Source organism: Aptenodytes patagonicus, chromosome 3 (genome assembly GCF_965638725.1).
Source record: "Aptenodytes patagonicus chromosome 3, bAptPat1.pri.cur, whole genome shotgun sequence".
NCBI lineage: Eukaryota > Metazoa > Chordata > Aves > Sphenisciformes > Spheniscidae > Aptenodytes > Aptenodytes patagonicus.
Genome location: NC_134951.1, coordinates 75,858,373 through 75,875,071, shown reverse-complemented (window position 1 = coordinate 75,875,071; position 16,699 = coordinate 75,858,373). Strand labels below are relative to the sequence as shown.

General features: G+C 43.9%; 1 protein-coding gene across 6 annotated transcripts in view; it reads left to right on the top strand.

The window, feature by feature from the left end:
* Positions 1 to 16,699, top strand: part of SASH1 (SAM and SH3 domain containing 1) — a 194,909-nt gene that overhangs the window by 155,421 nt on the left and 22,789 nt on the right. For 3 of the 6 annotated variants that reach the window (XM_076333888.1, XM_076333887.1, XM_076333886.1), the window contains exons 9-11: positions 6,596 to 6,728; positions 10,792 to 11,627; positions 15,559 to 15,630. In XM_076333888.1, coding sequence (XP_076190003.1) covers positions 6,596 to 6,728; positions 10,792 to 11,627; positions 15,559 to 15,630 — 1,041 coding nt within the window. Of the gene's footprint in view, positions 1 to 1,119; positions 1,183 to 6,113; positions 6,375 to 6,595; positions 6,729 to 10,791; positions 11,628 to 15,558; positions 15,631 to 16,699 lie in introns of those variants that run through there. The other 3 variants (XM_076333891.1, XM_076333890.1, XM_076333889.1) reach the window with 3 other exon arrangements.

Here is a 16,699-nt window from a genome sequence, read left to right as displayed (position 1 = left end):
TTTAGTCCTGCTGTGATTTCACTGGGTGATTGATCTGCAGCGAATCCAGATTAACTGGCCATTGACGGTATGGTCCTGAGCAAGGGGAATCTTTTCTTGGCTTAAAGAGGGTGCTGTTGTGGTATACCTTTGCTACTGCTTTCCACCACTGGATAGCAGTGCTCCTAATTAGTAGAGGTTTTGCTCCTTGTTTTCTTGTGCTCTGAGAAGAATTGTCCAAATTCTGGATTTGTCCCAAGGTTTGGGATTAGGTATGGTTGACTGTAAGAGGAGTGCCAGTTTACTTGAGCATCTCAGAGTGGTCAGAGAGGTCTGAGCCCAGCCTAGCAGAAGTTGGAAGTCATGCTACAATGCTTCGTAAAGGCACAATGTGGCTAATTCTAGACCAGTCTGAGATTTCTGAATTAAAGATCATTTGCCTTTCCAGTTCTTAGTGATGTTCTTTTTTATAGCACTGAAACCAAGGGAAAAGAAAAAAAAAGTATCTAAGTTCACTAATTTAAAAAACATTTAAGCAAGGTTTATTTTTCTGTCAAATTAGCTCTTTATAAAGGGAAATTCTCAGGGGGGGCTTTTTGTCAAAAGAATTAAAAAGTGAAAATAAAAAGAGCCTGGTAAAGGGCTTAAGTTATATTTCCTATAGGCACAGCCTCCACTCTGGCGGTCGTGTTTGAGGGTCAGTCTTCGTCCTGGCTTTGCAGAGATTCTCTGTATTTTTTTTCTTTCACTGAAATTCCATAGACAGTAATTAAGGAACTGGAGGCCAGCAAGAGGTCAGCAAGCCTTCGTCAGTGAAAACAGGGATTGTTTGCCATGTACAACACTCCCTTTTTTCCTTGTGGTGAATAGAAGATTTGCTTAGAGCTGATGACTTATGCCTTTCTTGCAAGTTATGCAGCTAGCGAGTAACTGGGGGAATCAATCAGTGAGCAGAAAACAGCTAATTGAGTCCAGCATCACGCTTTTTTCTTCTTTACATATTCAGCGCTGGAATCGGAGCCAGTCTGGTGTCTGATAATGTAACTCCAGAGAAGAGGCATTTTGTGCGCAGGATTCGGAGCGAATACAATACTTAAGAAGAAGGGTCTGATCCTAAATTTTAGGGTTACGAAGCTGACAGCAGTTGAGGACTCAGGGGGAATTACTCGAAACTGAGCTTCAGGCCTATAAATGCCGAAGCTGGTAAGTCACTGAGCATGTAGCGTGATGTGGAGAGGATGTGCCTCCTGTTTCAGAGAGGGAGAAAGAGAAGAGGCTTTTGTGGTTATCCTTAGGCACAGCACAGCATGCGTAGCTTTTCTCAGTTCTCCTTGTCCTTTCCTTGGGCTTTTAAGTTCTTTTCTGTTCTATTTTCCTGTCTCTGACTTTATCCAGGCATCTTTAATAAAACTTTAAAAAAAGTTAGAATGGTTGGGGTTTTTGGCGGATGTAAAGCTTGTTAGAGAGAAAGAAGAAAGGACACGTGTAGCCACGTCGCCTAAAGGGAACAGCAAAATCTCTTTGCATTTACTATAGAGCTTGTAGTTCTGAAGTGAGCTAGCCAGGGCTGGGGGATGTGATGTGATATGCCCATGAGTCTGAATGTATATTTTTTCCCCGCTTTGCTGAACACAATTGTCTGATAACCAAAAATAATTGCAGCTTGGGCTTAATCAAATATTAAGAGATTTCCTGGTTTCTTAGATGGGAGGTTTCCTAGAGATTTCCGTTTGGGTCTGAACTATTACTGGGCATAAAGCGAATTGTAAAATTTTAACATCTCTTTAAATGGCTTCACACAGCTCACGTAAAAGTCACGTATGTTTTTGTTTATGGAGCTGAAACAGATTAATCAGTTATGATAGCTTTAACTGGATATTGTCTTAGCGTTTCTTAAACGTTTTTATTAGGGCCTGGCTATCAGACTTTGTTTTTTAACAAAGTGTTTTTATCTTGTGTTTTTTAAGGGCTGCTGCTACAACCCTGAAGTGTTTCCAAACATAGTCCTGCCGAAAGCTAGCTACTTACTTCTGGTTTACATTTTGCCAATTAATTCCAAGTACCCTAATAAATGTTAGTTTTCTCTGTGTGTGTCTGTGCGTGTGTGAAGCACTAATTCAAAGGGAGAGGTTAGGATTGTTGTTTCTATGGCATGTGAAATGGGCTGGATGTTAGAGAGCGGCAGAGCAAGGCGTGTGCCTTGCCTCCAGAGCAGGCAGCAGCAAAGAGCCTGCGTGAGAAAAGTGGGAGAGAAAGCAAAGAGGGCGCTGGAAGCAGAACTATAGAGAGCTCCTTGAATATCAAAGTACACGTGCTAATTTCCTATTTGTTCCTGAACGTAAGGCTTTTTGCTTTGATCTTACGTACGAGATGATGCAAAGCATGGCCTTTAGAGGTGTGCGAGTAGGAAAAGTATTCCAAGCAGAAGAGATGCTAGCGGTGGCAGAGGGAATTGATCTCTCCTGGATTTGATAGCATCTTCATAGGTTTGTGGCCACGTTTGTTAGCAGCAAAGAGCTGGGTGGTGGGGATGGGCCTTGGCCTCTCCATAGTTTTCTAGCCATGTGGTACGTGGTGGCTGCAGTCCTCTGCATGCAGTCCTTGGTATTTCCAGATGCTGTTAATTTAGTCCCTGTTTCCCTGTAGTCCTTCACGCATTTGTGCAGCCGAGGTCTCCAAGCTGGCGGGTTTCCGCACCGTGAGAGCATTGCAGATGTGTCGGGGATGCACTTGCTCCAAGCTGTGCGGGGAAAGGCGGCTCCGCCCGGCCAGCCCCGCCAAGGGGGCCCCACAGGCTTCACCGGCTCCCCGGCAGCCCGGCCGAGCCCTGCGCTCTCTCTTTAAAGCAAGCGCGATTTTTGTGCATCGGCTTGGCCAATTTGTTATGGTTTAAGGCTGTGGAGCCAGCTGTCTGCAATCTGATGTAATGTTGCCCTGGAAACCAGAAATGAAACACTTAAGCATTCACCACAGAATTACTACATACAGCATTAGCCAAAATAATTAAAAGTTGAGCCATATGGGCTTTCGGATGGAAAAATTTGGAGCGGAGGAGATGGAAGTTAAGTTGTTCCTATTTACAGTACTGCAAATCCGCTTGTTTTCCCCTTGGAGTGCGGGGAGAGGCCTGCTCTGGTGGCGCGCGGGGGGACGGGGAGATGGAGGGGCCCCAGCTGTTTTACCGGCGCATTAGTGACGCCAAGGCTTGGCCTAACGGACGGCCAGGAACCGGGGGCCAGGAGGCGTTGGCGGAGGGGGGTGCAGCATGGCCTTCTCCCGTGCCGGGGAGCCTCCGGCCTAGCCTCTTGCAGGCACATCGTTCCCTCTTTAACAGGCTATTTCTACCCTTTCGCAGTGCTGCAGGACACTGAAACACTCATGAAGGGGGGAGAGGGCGAGAGGGGGGCTGGCAGCCAGCCATGCTGAAGCCCCGTGCCAAGGCCTGGCCGCTAGAGCTGTCCATGAAGCCATTTGCCCTGCCCGCCACGCGTTGGGGAGATTGGGGTGATTTTCCCATCTGAAGTCAGGGACAGCCACCAAAAAAACCAATTCGGTCACCGTGGAAGCGGGGAGGGTAGAGTGGGTCGGGGAAGTCAAAGCGTCGAAGTTCAATGATTTCCAAATATGTCGCTTATAGCCTGAATGCTTTACATTTCTGTTTTCTGTTTAATATTAGCTGTAAAAGAGAGCATTGCTTGAGCTGGAAAATTAAGCTCTGTTTCCCATGTGCCAAAATGGAAACTTTTGATAATTTCAATGCCTTTTTTAAAAAAATTGTTTCAAAAACAGGAAGCAAATCAAAAGTAACCCTTTTTCAAAACAGTTTCATTTTCAAGGAATCAGCATTATTTGACAATAAAGTTTCCTGAGCGGCACCACTGGCATAGTCACTGACGTTTTTAGGCCTTCTTGCATAAACTTACTAGCCATCCTTTTCCTTTACAGAAGATTATCTGTGCCACGTGCTACCCGATACGATAGGAAATAGGCTGCTGGAGAGAGACTGACTTTGGTTTTGGTCAACCCATTATCTGGTGGCTCCTGTTCTTAAGCACAAACTGTTCTCGCCTCTCTCGGCCAAGCACCGGCACTAGGAAGGGTCTGTCGCTGCCTGCGGAGGACCCCGGCTCAAAGAGTGCCGGTAGTCCTGAATTGGTGGGGAAAACCAGCTGGCACTTGATTACGATGGGACTTTATTTTTTTTGAAGTGTGGGGGCGACCCCCTGTACCACCCACTCAGGTTTGATGTCAGTACCTTGCACTGAGGCTATTTTGGCGTTCGCTTTCGCAGTGGTAGTTGTGAATGCGAATGTCAGACATTGTAAAAGCTTTTGTTGTAATTGTTGAGTCTTCATAACCCTGAGGGGACAGTTCTTTATTGGATACCAGTGCTGCAAAAGTAAGACTAGTTGTTTATTCTTTGATGAAATCCTAGACAGGAGGACCAGGTATGAGCCGTTCTCTAAGTCTTACAGAGCTCACAGTTTTACAAACAGTAGTCTTGCAAACCAAGGGTGTACAAAAAGTAATGAAGGAAAGCAATGACTTAGAGTAATTGCATTTAAAATAAACATATCTCAAGTGCAGAGCATGCATGATGGTTGCTTGCCAGGATGCGCTTAATGGTCTAAGAAGTCTTGACTGAACTTCTTGATTACGGTCAATAATCCATTCGTCATCTTATCTAAATGTCTGTCTTGTTGTTTGACATGTCACTAAGTTGTCCCAGCCATAATCTCTGAATTAATGCTCATCCCGCTGCTTAATTTGTCTTGATATAAACAAGTCTGGTACTCCTCTTTCCAGCCCTGTTTTTCCCGAAGAAAGATTGTTAATTACGTAGCCAGCCTGTACCCATAATAAACACATTCCTGTGGCTCTCAGATGGCAGAATGGCAATTCCTAGTGCCATATGTGGTCCATTTGGTATTCCTTCTTGTTTTGGAGTAACATGAAGTTTGTGGGAAATCGGTAATTGACAGTGCCCTTGCAGAAAGTGGCTGAAGTTTGCTCTGTTGTGGTTCTGCTAGCCTTGTGAGGTGTGTGCCTGCGAGGTAGGCTTTCAGAGCTGCCCCAGCTCCTTCAGGCACTGTTTGTGCCTTTGAAAGTGTACCCATGCAACTGCTAATTGGCGTCCTGCCCCATGGCATCTACCGTTATTACCACATCCTGATATTTAAATGTATTAGAAGAGCAGAAAGCTTTTTTAGATTTGGCCTGTCTTTTATTCAGCCTCCGGATAAACAGACAGCATTTTTCCTGGGAAGAGGAGAGGATGGCTTTTTTTTTTTTTTTTTTTTTTTGGCTTGCGTTTGTTGGGGATTTTTCTTTTTTTAAAAGTTTTATTAAGGAGAAGGAGAAAGAAGGATGAGCGCGCTGTGGAAACCCAGATAGCTGTGCCGACAGGAAGTTGCTTGAGGGTTTTTTAGAACCGACCATTAGGAATGCGGCGAATTGGCTGGGACCGCGGGTGAAAACAAAGTAAGGTATACGATCCATACCGCGCTCCAGCTGGAGCCCGCACTGCGCGCAGGAATGTGCAGCAGCGCACGGTGCCAAGGCTGTCCTGGCCGAGCTGGAGAGCCCTGCCGGCCTCCTCTCCTCTCCCCTTCCCTTCCCCCTGCCGCCTTCCACATTCTGAACTGATTAAAACAGAGGAAGTAGCACATTGAACGTTGGATCTGGCTTGAAAATCGAAGTCGTCTTCTCGTTCACAAGGAATGGATTGTTTCAGCTTGTTGTGTCACTGCTGCTGGAGAGAGGGGAATTTTTTTTTGTCTCTGTAATGTTTGATACTTGAGGGAAAACAGCTGGAACTGAGCATACTGGATCAGATGCAAAACGAAACGGGATGCTGGGGAATATGGACTGCACTGTATATCTGAAAAGGTCAGAGTTTTCCCTTGGTCAGTGCTGGAGGAATGCTGTGTCCATCTTAATTCCAGCCTTGAGAGCCTTCAGGAGGAGTGTAGGGAGCAGGGATGAGGAAAGGAATATTTTGTAGCTGTGGCAGTTCGTGAGCGAGGCAGATGAGGTCTCCTCCTTCCTTTTGCTTCCCGTCCCTTTCTTGTGCTGCTGTTTTTGATTTTCTGGGAAGACTCCGGGGGGGGGGGGAGTGGGGGGGAGAAGTCATCAATGACAGAGCTTCAGTTTGGAGAAGCTGTTTATAACCAGGTTTGAACAGCAAGTTCTGAGATGCCAGACAGACCAGTGACTGACCCAAACCACAGGAGCATAACTGGTATGGTAAGAAGAGCCCTGGGAAAGAGCCCTGCCTGAAACGTACTGAGAGGACGTGGAAGTAGTTATTACACAATGCATGGGAAGAAAGACAAGGGCAGGAATGCATTTCAATGCCTAGGATCTTGCGTTGCACAGATTTAGAAATCAAAATGGTATGTCACGCTTTCAGAAAAAGAAAAAGAAAAAAGAAAAAAAAAAGAAAAAAAGAAAACCCTCAGTAATTTAAATGTTTCTGTCTGACCTGGGCTGAAAATATAACACCAGTTACAGAGCTGCATTGACACAGCGCAGCAGATGAGCTGGGTTAACTTGACTTGAAGGAGCAAGCCGTGGAACTACTACTTTATTAATATTCCCTTTGTTTCTTTGCCAGTCAAGAGAACAATCCGATGATGAAACAGAGGAGTCGGTGAAGTTTAAGAGGTTGCACAAGCTGGTGAATTCTACCCGCAGAGTCAGGAAGAAACTCATAAGAGTGGAAGAAATGAAAAAACCCAGCACAGAAGGTAAAAAGCAACGTGCATATGGTTAAAACTGCGTGTATGAATACATGTGTCTGTTGAGAGGGGACAGAAAGTGGAGGGCTGGGGGAGGGAGGGGTGGAGTGTTCTTAAGGGATGGTAGGAAAGACTGCCTTGTCTATGGTGCATGCCTTACCCAAGTAATTGCATTTTGAGACTGTAGAAGGAGGAAAGTGGCAGCCTAAGATGTGGTTGCTGATGATCTCCTGGTATTCCCAGAGCAGCACTGGAGAGCCCCTCATTAAGAGATTACATCTTGGTTTATGTTTTATGCCCCATGCTGGGGAGGGAATGAGACTAGGAACAATCCCAGCCGGCTGCCCCACAAGCTCAGCAAGGAGGTAAGCAGAGCCCACCACCATGTTGCTCCCTCCTCCGAGGCCTGGGACAGCACACAGGTGAAGCTCTCACCAGTTTTAGGAGGGTAGCGGCTGGTTGGTGGTGCAGTTGCGCCGTATGGTATCATCCTGTGGCAAAAGTACATAAACTCTATCAGACATTCTTGTGGGATAGCGACTGCCTTGTGTAATATTAACTCCTACTTCTTGGGGAGCCTGCTTGCAGTTTGGCTCCTGAATGAGCCCTGCTGCCAAGAGAGAGGGGGAGAGAAGGGAGGAGGAGGAGGGTGGGGAAACAGGAAGCAGAGTTCAGCCCCTGGGAACGCCATGCTGCAGAATTAACTCTGGATGACCTGTATCCATGTGTGAGCACTCAGATTGATGGAGCCTGAGCCTCAGGAGCCTCTCTGCACAGCCCTGCTTGAGTCCTCACTGGAATTGTGGGCACCCCTCTATGTTAGTGGCCTTCCCAGGATCGTATGCCAGTTCCCCATAGCTTTGCAGTGAGCTGAGCCTTATTATGATTCCTGCTTAGTGCATTTAAGGAGAACGTGTGCATCTTCTTGGGTGCGTGGCAGGAAGCTGTTGGCAGATTCATGATCTAGCCTGCCTCTCTCCTGGTGATGATGGTATTACTGGCTGGCGTGAAAGGCACGGCCAGTCTAGAGCTCTGGCCTGGGCAGAGCTCTGGTCTTGGTCTGAAAAGGTTTTGTCACCTTGGAAGCAAAAACATGGTTTATGAGACAGGGCAAACAAAACAGGGCTATTTTTCCCCTGCTCTGGGGAAAGAAGGACCTCAGAGAGGCATGTCCTACCCCCTCCCTTCCTGGGGGCCTGGGAAAAGCTGCAGGGAGCAATCAGCCAGAGGCTCCAGGGGTGGGAGCAGCTGCAGGAGCTGGCAGTCCAGGGGCCGCTGTGCGTGCAGACGCCTCCCTGCAGTTTGACCAGCCTTTCTCTTCAGCATGTTAACTGTCTGGTTTGCTCTCTATTCCCTCTCTTACAGCACTTCACCTCCTTATTTCCTTTTCTCCTTCAGTCTTTCACTTAAGTGTCCCTGTTCCTTCCAGGTTTTTTTTTTACCACAGTTTACCACCCCTGTCCCCAAAGAAAAATCACTGAATTAACAGTTGTCTCCAAAAAAAATTTGCTCTGCTTCCTTCTTTCTCCATCTCCTTCCTGTCTTCTCTGTTTTAATTCCAGGCTTTTCTGAATAAATTATCTATAACTCTGAGTTTGTACTTTTTCTAGAACTCTGGAGTTCCTTTGTAGATTGGCTCTTGGGAAGCTCTGTAGCAAAAACAATTCTTGCTGAATAACAACATGAATTACTTCTGCATAACTTCTAAATAAGTAGAAGGCCCCTTAACTAGCCAAGTCTACATAAGGAGTAGATACCTATCACTTTACTTTCAGTAAATTCTCCCCACACCCAAGTTTTCATGTGGCAAATTAAAAGTGCTTCATAAATGCTGTCCATCCCCATATCTCACAATGTAGGTCTGTATTCCCCTTTGGATATATCAGAGGGCTCTGCAAGATGACAAAAAATACTGTGGTCAGATTTGGGAATTGCTCTCTGGCCTTCCAAGTTACCTGTGGTTGACTGGATCGGTTCTTGAGCTGTTTGCTGCTGTTATTTGAATCTGTGTTATAAATGTGAAGTAATGTGAAATCCTAGATGGCTAGGTTTTGGGGAGTTGGCTATAAAATTTGATTGAGTAACATCAGTAAAATTTCAATAAATTCATCGGTGTTCAACAGCCTTTAACAAAGTATGAGAGTAGGCTTGGTTTGAAAACTGACGTGCAGTTCCCCAGAATAAAGATTCCTCATAAACCTCCTCAAAAATTTCTTCACAAAGAACAAGTTTGCCAGATTTCCCTTAGACATTCCTGTAGTTTTTTAAAGAAAAGTACACTAGTCCCATATTCTTCTCCCACATTTCTACTATTGACTCTGTTATCACACTACATATATATCTGGGTGATCTGACACTCACTAGAATGTGCCAATATCTGAATCCATGTGTATTTTGTGTTAGTCTGCTCCTAGTGAGCTAAATAACTGAAGCTTCCTAATTCCTGGGCACCATTCTTACATAGCATTTAAAAACAAATCACATCTACATCTGTGTCGTTATGGCTTTGTGTCATGGACTCACTCCAAATAACATCTGTTACAGTGTTGACACACACTGCATATTTTATAAGCTGTTTAAAAACATATTTACTCAGTGGACTAAAATTGTTCATCAGCACATATTCAGTCCCAGGAGAATGTCTATTTTCTGTTCAAATTGAGAACTAGAGGGGAAAAAGAGCAAGTTGGACAGTCCAGTGAAAATGGCGTCAAAATCAGACTCCAGTCTACAGACCTACCCCAGAAGAGTTCTCAAGAGTGAAAGTTGTGTGTCAGATGTGATCCGCTATCCCTTCACTGTCACAGCGAGTTTTATCTTGGTAAAATAGCATCTTAGGTTTCAGCAAATACATGTCAAATATGTTTTGCCAACAGAGTGAACTGAAGGTGAGACAGGAAGCCTGTACAGGGCAACTAATCTTCTTTCATCTTGAAATGGGTCCCCTGTTATTGAATGAGCAAGTTTAGTAAATTATAGGTATTTTGGTAATGGTTCAAATTTAGCTCTGCTGTAAGACTGTGGAAGCAATCAAAGATGAAGGCAAAGTTGGGTCAGGCAAGAAATTCATTTTGGCAAGAAGTAAATACAGTCACATTTCTACGTGTGTTTCTGATACATACCCATGAATGCTGTGAAATTCGTCAGGCAGGACTGAGGAGGATGTGTGCTCTTGTTTGACTCTCCTTGTTACTGCATCTGATACCTGAGCCTATACTTTGCTCAGAAGAAAACACCAGAGAAAAGTTTCTTAAATGATAATTTTGAAAAGGAATTGCAATTTCACGTCCTTTATTCCCTTCTCTCCACTCCAAAAAGGAGACCTGGATGTTTGCCCATCTCCAGAACTTGCGTTGCAAAAAGTTGTCTTCCCTTTCTGTGAAATATGTATTTGGTGAAAACCAAGTGTTTCTGTTGTTACCAGAACACTGTTGAAATGGGCACACCCGCAATTTGACCTACTTTTTTTTCTTTGCATCTGTTTAAGTAAATTCTGTCTGATTAAAATTGGTGCCTCTTCCCCCACTGAAAACCCAAAACTTTTAATTTCATCCTGGAGCTCAGCTCCATAACTTTCTGGGAAAAATACTGCTTTCTGCAGCAGCAGCACTGGGTATTGGAAAACTGGACCTGAGAGGTGCTTGTTTAGTTTTTAATACCTGGGGATACTTCTGACCTATTGTAATCTCACTAGAGCTGAGATTCATATGCAAGTATCAGAATAAAAACATGAGAAACAGATCCCAGTTCCAGCTTTTAAGGGGTTCTTAGTGAGAGCATCTATGGTCTTACTTAGCTGCAGATGAAAGAGAGAAGCTTAAAATCATGATGAGTTTACTTACGGGTTGCTGTCATCTGTCTACTGTTAACTCATCCCAGAACTCTCACTTGACAAATGGAAGGAACCACTTCAGATTTATCCACTCGCAAATACCTTCTGGGCTGCTTATATCAGGAAGAGTTTTGTTCCATTTTAAGTGGGTGATACCTTAAATAAATACAATAAGGCTCTACAGGGAAACAGAGAATTATGAAACGATGACATGTGTTGTGCTGCATTTGTCCCCTGTAGGTGTGGAAGAGCACTCACTTGACAACTCTCCTATACTGGATGACAGATCGGCACTTTACTCTGGAGTTCACAAGAAGCAATTCTACTTTGACAGCTCCTGCGAAAAGCAGCCAGAGGACGACTCGGACTCGCTTACTACTTCTCCCTCATCCAGCAGTCTTGATACGTGGGGAGCTAACCGGAAGCTGGTGAAGACCTTCAGCAAAACTGATAGCCGTGGCCTTATCAAGCCTCCAAAGAAACTCGGGACATTTTTCTCTTACCCAGAAGAGGAGAAGACCCAGAAAGTTTGCCGCTCCTTGACAGATGGGGAAATGAAGAAGAGCCTCGGCTCGCTGAGCCATGGGGTAAGTACAGAAAGCATTTGCTTTTATGACAGCAACAGGCACAAGCACCATCTTCTGGTGTCCCTGGAGGAGATTCAGAGTGTAAGGAAGCAGATCCGATTGAAGAAAATGGATACTAACTATTCCTGTTCCAGAGCTTTTCTTTGCCAGCGCCCTGCTAGGAAAGGAGCATCTCCCGCAACTTGTGATCTACAATTACTCCGGCACAAAACGAAAGGGGTTGGAGGTTGTGGCTTCCCAAACAGAAGGCTACGAGGGCGCGCTTCTGTCAGCGAGTTCAATATTACCTATGTGGTGGAGAGAAGCCTGTACAGTCACCTCAACCTCTCACAGCTGGTGCGTCCCGTTACTGACAGGACCCTGAGCAAGGCCGACAAGCAGGACCTGAGGAGATGCCTGCTGGAGGAGGATGAGGAGGCCAAGAGGAAGTGGGCTGCCACAGTGGATCGCTGTACTAAAAGGGTTCTCTTGAGAATCCACCAAAAGTCTGTGAGTCAAAGAGTTGCCATGAAGGTGGTCTTCCAGTTTCTGTGAGGTTGCAGTCAACACTTTCTGCTTTATACTTCTAACTAAAATTCAGTGCTTCTGCTTTCCTTGCCCTTAGAAACTCTTAAGCACTGTAATTCAGCTGTAAGGGAAGAGTTTGATACAATCCCGTCAGAGAAGAGTTTTGCTGAGTCTGCATTTTCTATGAGTATAGAATAACTCAATGAGAGAGAGCAAATATGACAAAATGCTGCTTTTTAAATCCACCTAGTGCAGAAATTGAGATCACTGATGAACAGAGGAGCTTTGAGATGCTATAAACACAGTCTTCGTGATGCTTTGGGAGTCAGTATTCTCTTAAAGGGATACCGAGAGATGAACAAAATTTTCAGAGGATTAGAGCATCCTTAGTCAACTGTGCTCTATTTCTCTCCTGCTGTCATTGCCTCTATTGGCCCTCCCCTTCTCAGTTTGCATCTCATCAATTCACCCACCCAGCTCTGTATTCTCCGTTACGTACACAGCTGCAGAAAGACGGGGAGTTTTACATTATGTAGACACTACCCTCCCGCTTGCTGCTCACCAGCACCAGAAGTGCCCCTTCTGCTCTGTCCCTGGCCACTGCTCCTTCTTCCTAGGATGGGGTGAAGGTGGCACCTTCGCCCAGAGCATTGTGGAAAGGGAACAAGGGGTGGCCAAAAAAGGAAATTGTGCGGTACAATGGGAAATTAAGTGATTTGAGCACTACAGAGACATCCAAAGCTGTTTCCTGATTATATGACTCAGTTTTGACAGTTCCCTTAACCACGATGCTGAGTTTCCTAGGAACTCGCCTTTGGGGCCAGCCAGATCTCCAAAGCTGAACCAGCTAGTCTGTTGTCTAGTTGACAATGTAGGTATGTTCCCTATTTCAGTGGGTGGAAACAGCAGTGCACCCATAACGTTAAGCAAGATATTCCAGTGAACAATACAGTAGAAACAGCTTTTCCTCTTGAACTACAGATTTTATTTTGAGAGGTCTCTGCTTCATTTCTTCAGGTGTGAGGTATTCTCGATATAAGAGTCACAGCCTTGGTCTCCTTGAATAACCTGTGGGAGGTGACCAAGCCTTCATGGTTCACTTTTTGCTCTTTGGCCACAAAATAGGTAGCTTTTTTCTACCCAATACCATAAACATTCTCTCTTGGCAGCTTCACTATTTCTTCTGCATTGACTGCTTGCCCTGTTTATTTTCACAGACATTGTACTCAAAAGACATTGTTTTCCCATAAGGCTATTACAATGATAAGAGAAACCTTACTCGTCCTTCTGTGAGTTGAACAATAGGGGTATCTCAGGCAAAAGAGCATGCTCGTATGTGCTAGAGATGCCCCATAATTGAAAATACCCTCTAAAACTGTAAATACAGATGACAGAAATAGGCTTTTCAGTTCTTCTAATAAGTAGTCTCGCTATAGTAATTTCATTATGAAAACCATCTGGACTGACTTTTGCTAATTCAGAGATACGAACGGAGAAGAAATGGGTAGCGTTTTGTTGTTGTTGAGGAACTCCTCAGTCAATTGCTCCTCCAGCCTCGTTTGAATGGGATAAATGGTGGAGACACGCTGCTCTTACTACCTTTTTCAACACGCTTCTTCCTGAAACCGCAAAAAGCTGGCAAACTTCAACTAATGCCACTCCTTCTTCCTAGAAACTTAATGTTTGTTTGCTGCAACCTCAGGGAAATTGCAATGCCTATGTATTCAGTGGAATTGGTCACTCTGTCTTGCCTTGCCATTCATTTTTGTCATTTATATTTGTTTCAGTGACCTGGACATGCATGAAATTTTCAAATTGCATCAGTTTTTCTTTTCTCCCAAAACGACAATACTTTTGATTGCATGGCCATTCCATTGAATATCCCTCTCATCCACAGACCTTTTGTTTGGTACAGTATTGCCAGGGTCGCTACTGGGGTCTGAAGATGGAAGTTAAATGTTAAATGTATGGGGAGGTCCATAATGAAACAATAAGCATCCTTAATATGGTACATTTATTCAGAAGCTTTTAACCAACAGACGTTTTGCTCTCTGAGAAGACTGCTTTAGGAGGAGCTCTGGCTGGTTTGACAGACAAGTTTGCTCAGAGCAGTTCCAGATGCCCTCTCTTTGTTGCTGGGATTACTGTACACTGTAGGATTAGTTGGAATGGACTCTTCACAGGACGACATTACTCATAGCTAAACGTGCTGTGCTTACTTGTGGTTGGTCTCAAATGCTTTCCAAAAGCAATTTTTAAAGCTATGCCATAGTCACGTTGCCTTCTGGAAAAAAAACACTTAAAAAAATTCTACATCACAGCACTCTTTTTAATGTGTGTGGGGCCTAGACAAAGCTGGCTTTGAGTTCTAGTAGAGTTGTGGTGGGGTACAAAAACCGTCATCCAAGCACTGTAGGTACCCAGCACCCAACATAAAAGCTAGAAAAGAAAGCATTTTAAAAGCTATTAATATCTATGCTGATTAGCAGTGTACAGGGCAAGACAAATGTTTACTTTAATAGAACTCATTGATACAATTGTTTATTAAGTGGCACAGTTTATAGAGTTTGCTTCTTCCTAATAGAATGTCGAAGCAGACTGGTAGTTCTCAGGTGGTGGGTCTTCACTGACTCCCAAGTACACACTCACCGTACTGATTGGGCAATCGTTTGTAGGTCTGATCTGATGCTTAGCTGAGTCTTAAGGTGTCTCTGAAGTTACTCTGTTGGGTAGTTCAGGCCCTAAGAACTCACAGTTCGCAAGTGGTTGATCTTCTGCCTCCTGTTTGTCTCAACTCTAACTTTGAAGAGAATACTTCCAATAGACATCTGCCTGTCTCACAACCCTCACTCGGAGCCCAGAGTTGAAGTTGTGCAAGTAAATTGTAACTGCCATACCTTCATTTCCCTGGATTGCCCTGTGAGACTTCTGGCAGGGCCAGGTACTTGAGTACTGTGGAGCTGGTTGTTCAGTGGCCAAATAAAAAGTCAAAGCTTTTACCTTTTGGACTGCAAAGAAAAAGCTGGATTTTCTCTGAGCCCCCTAAGTGTCTGGTCTTTTTTCAAGTGATGCCAAAGCTTTAGCAGAGACTCATCTGCCACAGTTAAACAATGGTTGGCTGTGGAAATGCAACTGTACTGAGTTTGGTTGCCCTCTGCTCTTGGGAGGGAAGCAGCGTCATAGTGCTGATTTTCTTTTTTTTATTCAGGATGATTATGATAAACTGCATCTGTGCATTGAGCCAAAACTGAGTCACTCCAATAGGTGCTTGTGACACTGTAAACATAGCGTACTTTCTCCCAGAAGTAGCAGAGCTGCCGCATATCACCACAGGTGTGATGGTAAATACCTAATCTGGAATCAGGGCTTGCTGAGTCTCTGGGGGCACAATGCTTATGCACAGCTGGGCTGGTTTTTCCCTTCTCTTACCAAGGGCTTGCCCTACAAGGCCTCTAGCGTTTCCCTGTATTTCAGCGGAAATGGAGTCTGTGCAGCTATTCCCAGAAGGTAGGTTATTCAATGCTTTAAAAGATTGGTGGTTCTCTGTTTCAGTGCTACTGTGGACTTATTTATGAAGGCAGATGGGAGTGCTGAGGGGGAGTTGCCAGCACCCTGGAAAACTTGATGCATAAGATCAACAGTTTCCTCAGACCAAAAAGTCTTTTAACTTTTTAAAAAGAAGAGTAGGCAATAGATGACTCAACAGCAGCAGACCTTAGGCCAAGGAGTTCTCTCTGGAAAAGACAAATGACTCAAAGTGCTTTATAACAGATTTCTTGATTTATAATCTCCCATCCTTTTGTTTGTTTCCATTTTTGCAGACATTTGTGTTTTCACTGATGTTCTCCAAATCTCAGATGTTTTGAGTGAGCTGATCATTGTGATAGAACTGTATCCATCCTTTTTTTTGCAGAGAACCTGTAGCTTTGGAGGATTTGACTTGACAAACCGTTCTCTTCATATTGGAAACAGTTCTGACCAAATGGTGAGTTTAAGACAAGAAGGCACAGACTTGAAATAGCATAAAATGAAATGCGCAATAGCGTTATAATAGACTGAAGTGTAATTTAGGTCTGTAATAGCAGTTTTGGGATCCAAGAAAGCAGAGTATCTTCGTTAACCTCAAACTTCTTTAGCTTTGAGAATAACATACCCACCCATATCCATGTGTGTATAAGTATTTATATACCATATGTGTGAAGAGGCAGGAACAACTGATCAAAGTGAAGATCTGGGGGCACATCTGTGGGCTATTCTTATGTATGACTTCCTCAGAGCATCACCCCAGGCAAAACATATGATTACTATACTGTCTTGGTAAAAATATTTACTATTTGGAATGAAGAGGCAAACTTTCATTTGCTGAAGATCTGCAAGTTATTTGGGTGGAAGTCATTATGTAAGAGATTTATCATTTGTTTTCTCATTGTATCTAAGAGCTCTGGAGTAGACCGGGATCCCATTGTGCTGGGTGCTGTGCAATTGATCTCCAAACTCTTTGTGTTAAAAAAAAAAAAACAACAAAAAAAACTCCCCTGAGAATTAATTCCATTTTATGTTACTCATGTTGATCCCAGTGTTACTGTTGGTCAGCCTGTGCCCAAAAATAACAGAATAGAAATGAGCCAGAACATTATATCAATGAAATTGCCAACACATTTTTTCCTTTTGCCCATATATGTTTTTCTTTTCTGTTTCAGCACTGGCTCTGGTAACTTCTCTGTTCGCTTAAGTCTAAATTGTGAAACATTTTATATGCCAGCACTATATTATTTTTTTATGTCAGCTGGTTTTTTGGGGGTTGGTTTTGTTTTTCTGATTTTTTTTTTAACATAATAAATTACCCCTAAATTGGCCAAAACTGTGGGTGGTTGTTTTATTCATCAATTTTCAACTCAGTAAAAAAGTTAACTTCCAAACTTACAGTGCTTATCTTTAAACATAGATACTTTGGCATATTTTGTTCAGATAGGTTTTGATATAGAAAAGTGTGAAATCTAGATGTTACATTTTTCCCTACTAGCATCAGTAGTGGGAGAGATGCAGTACACCAG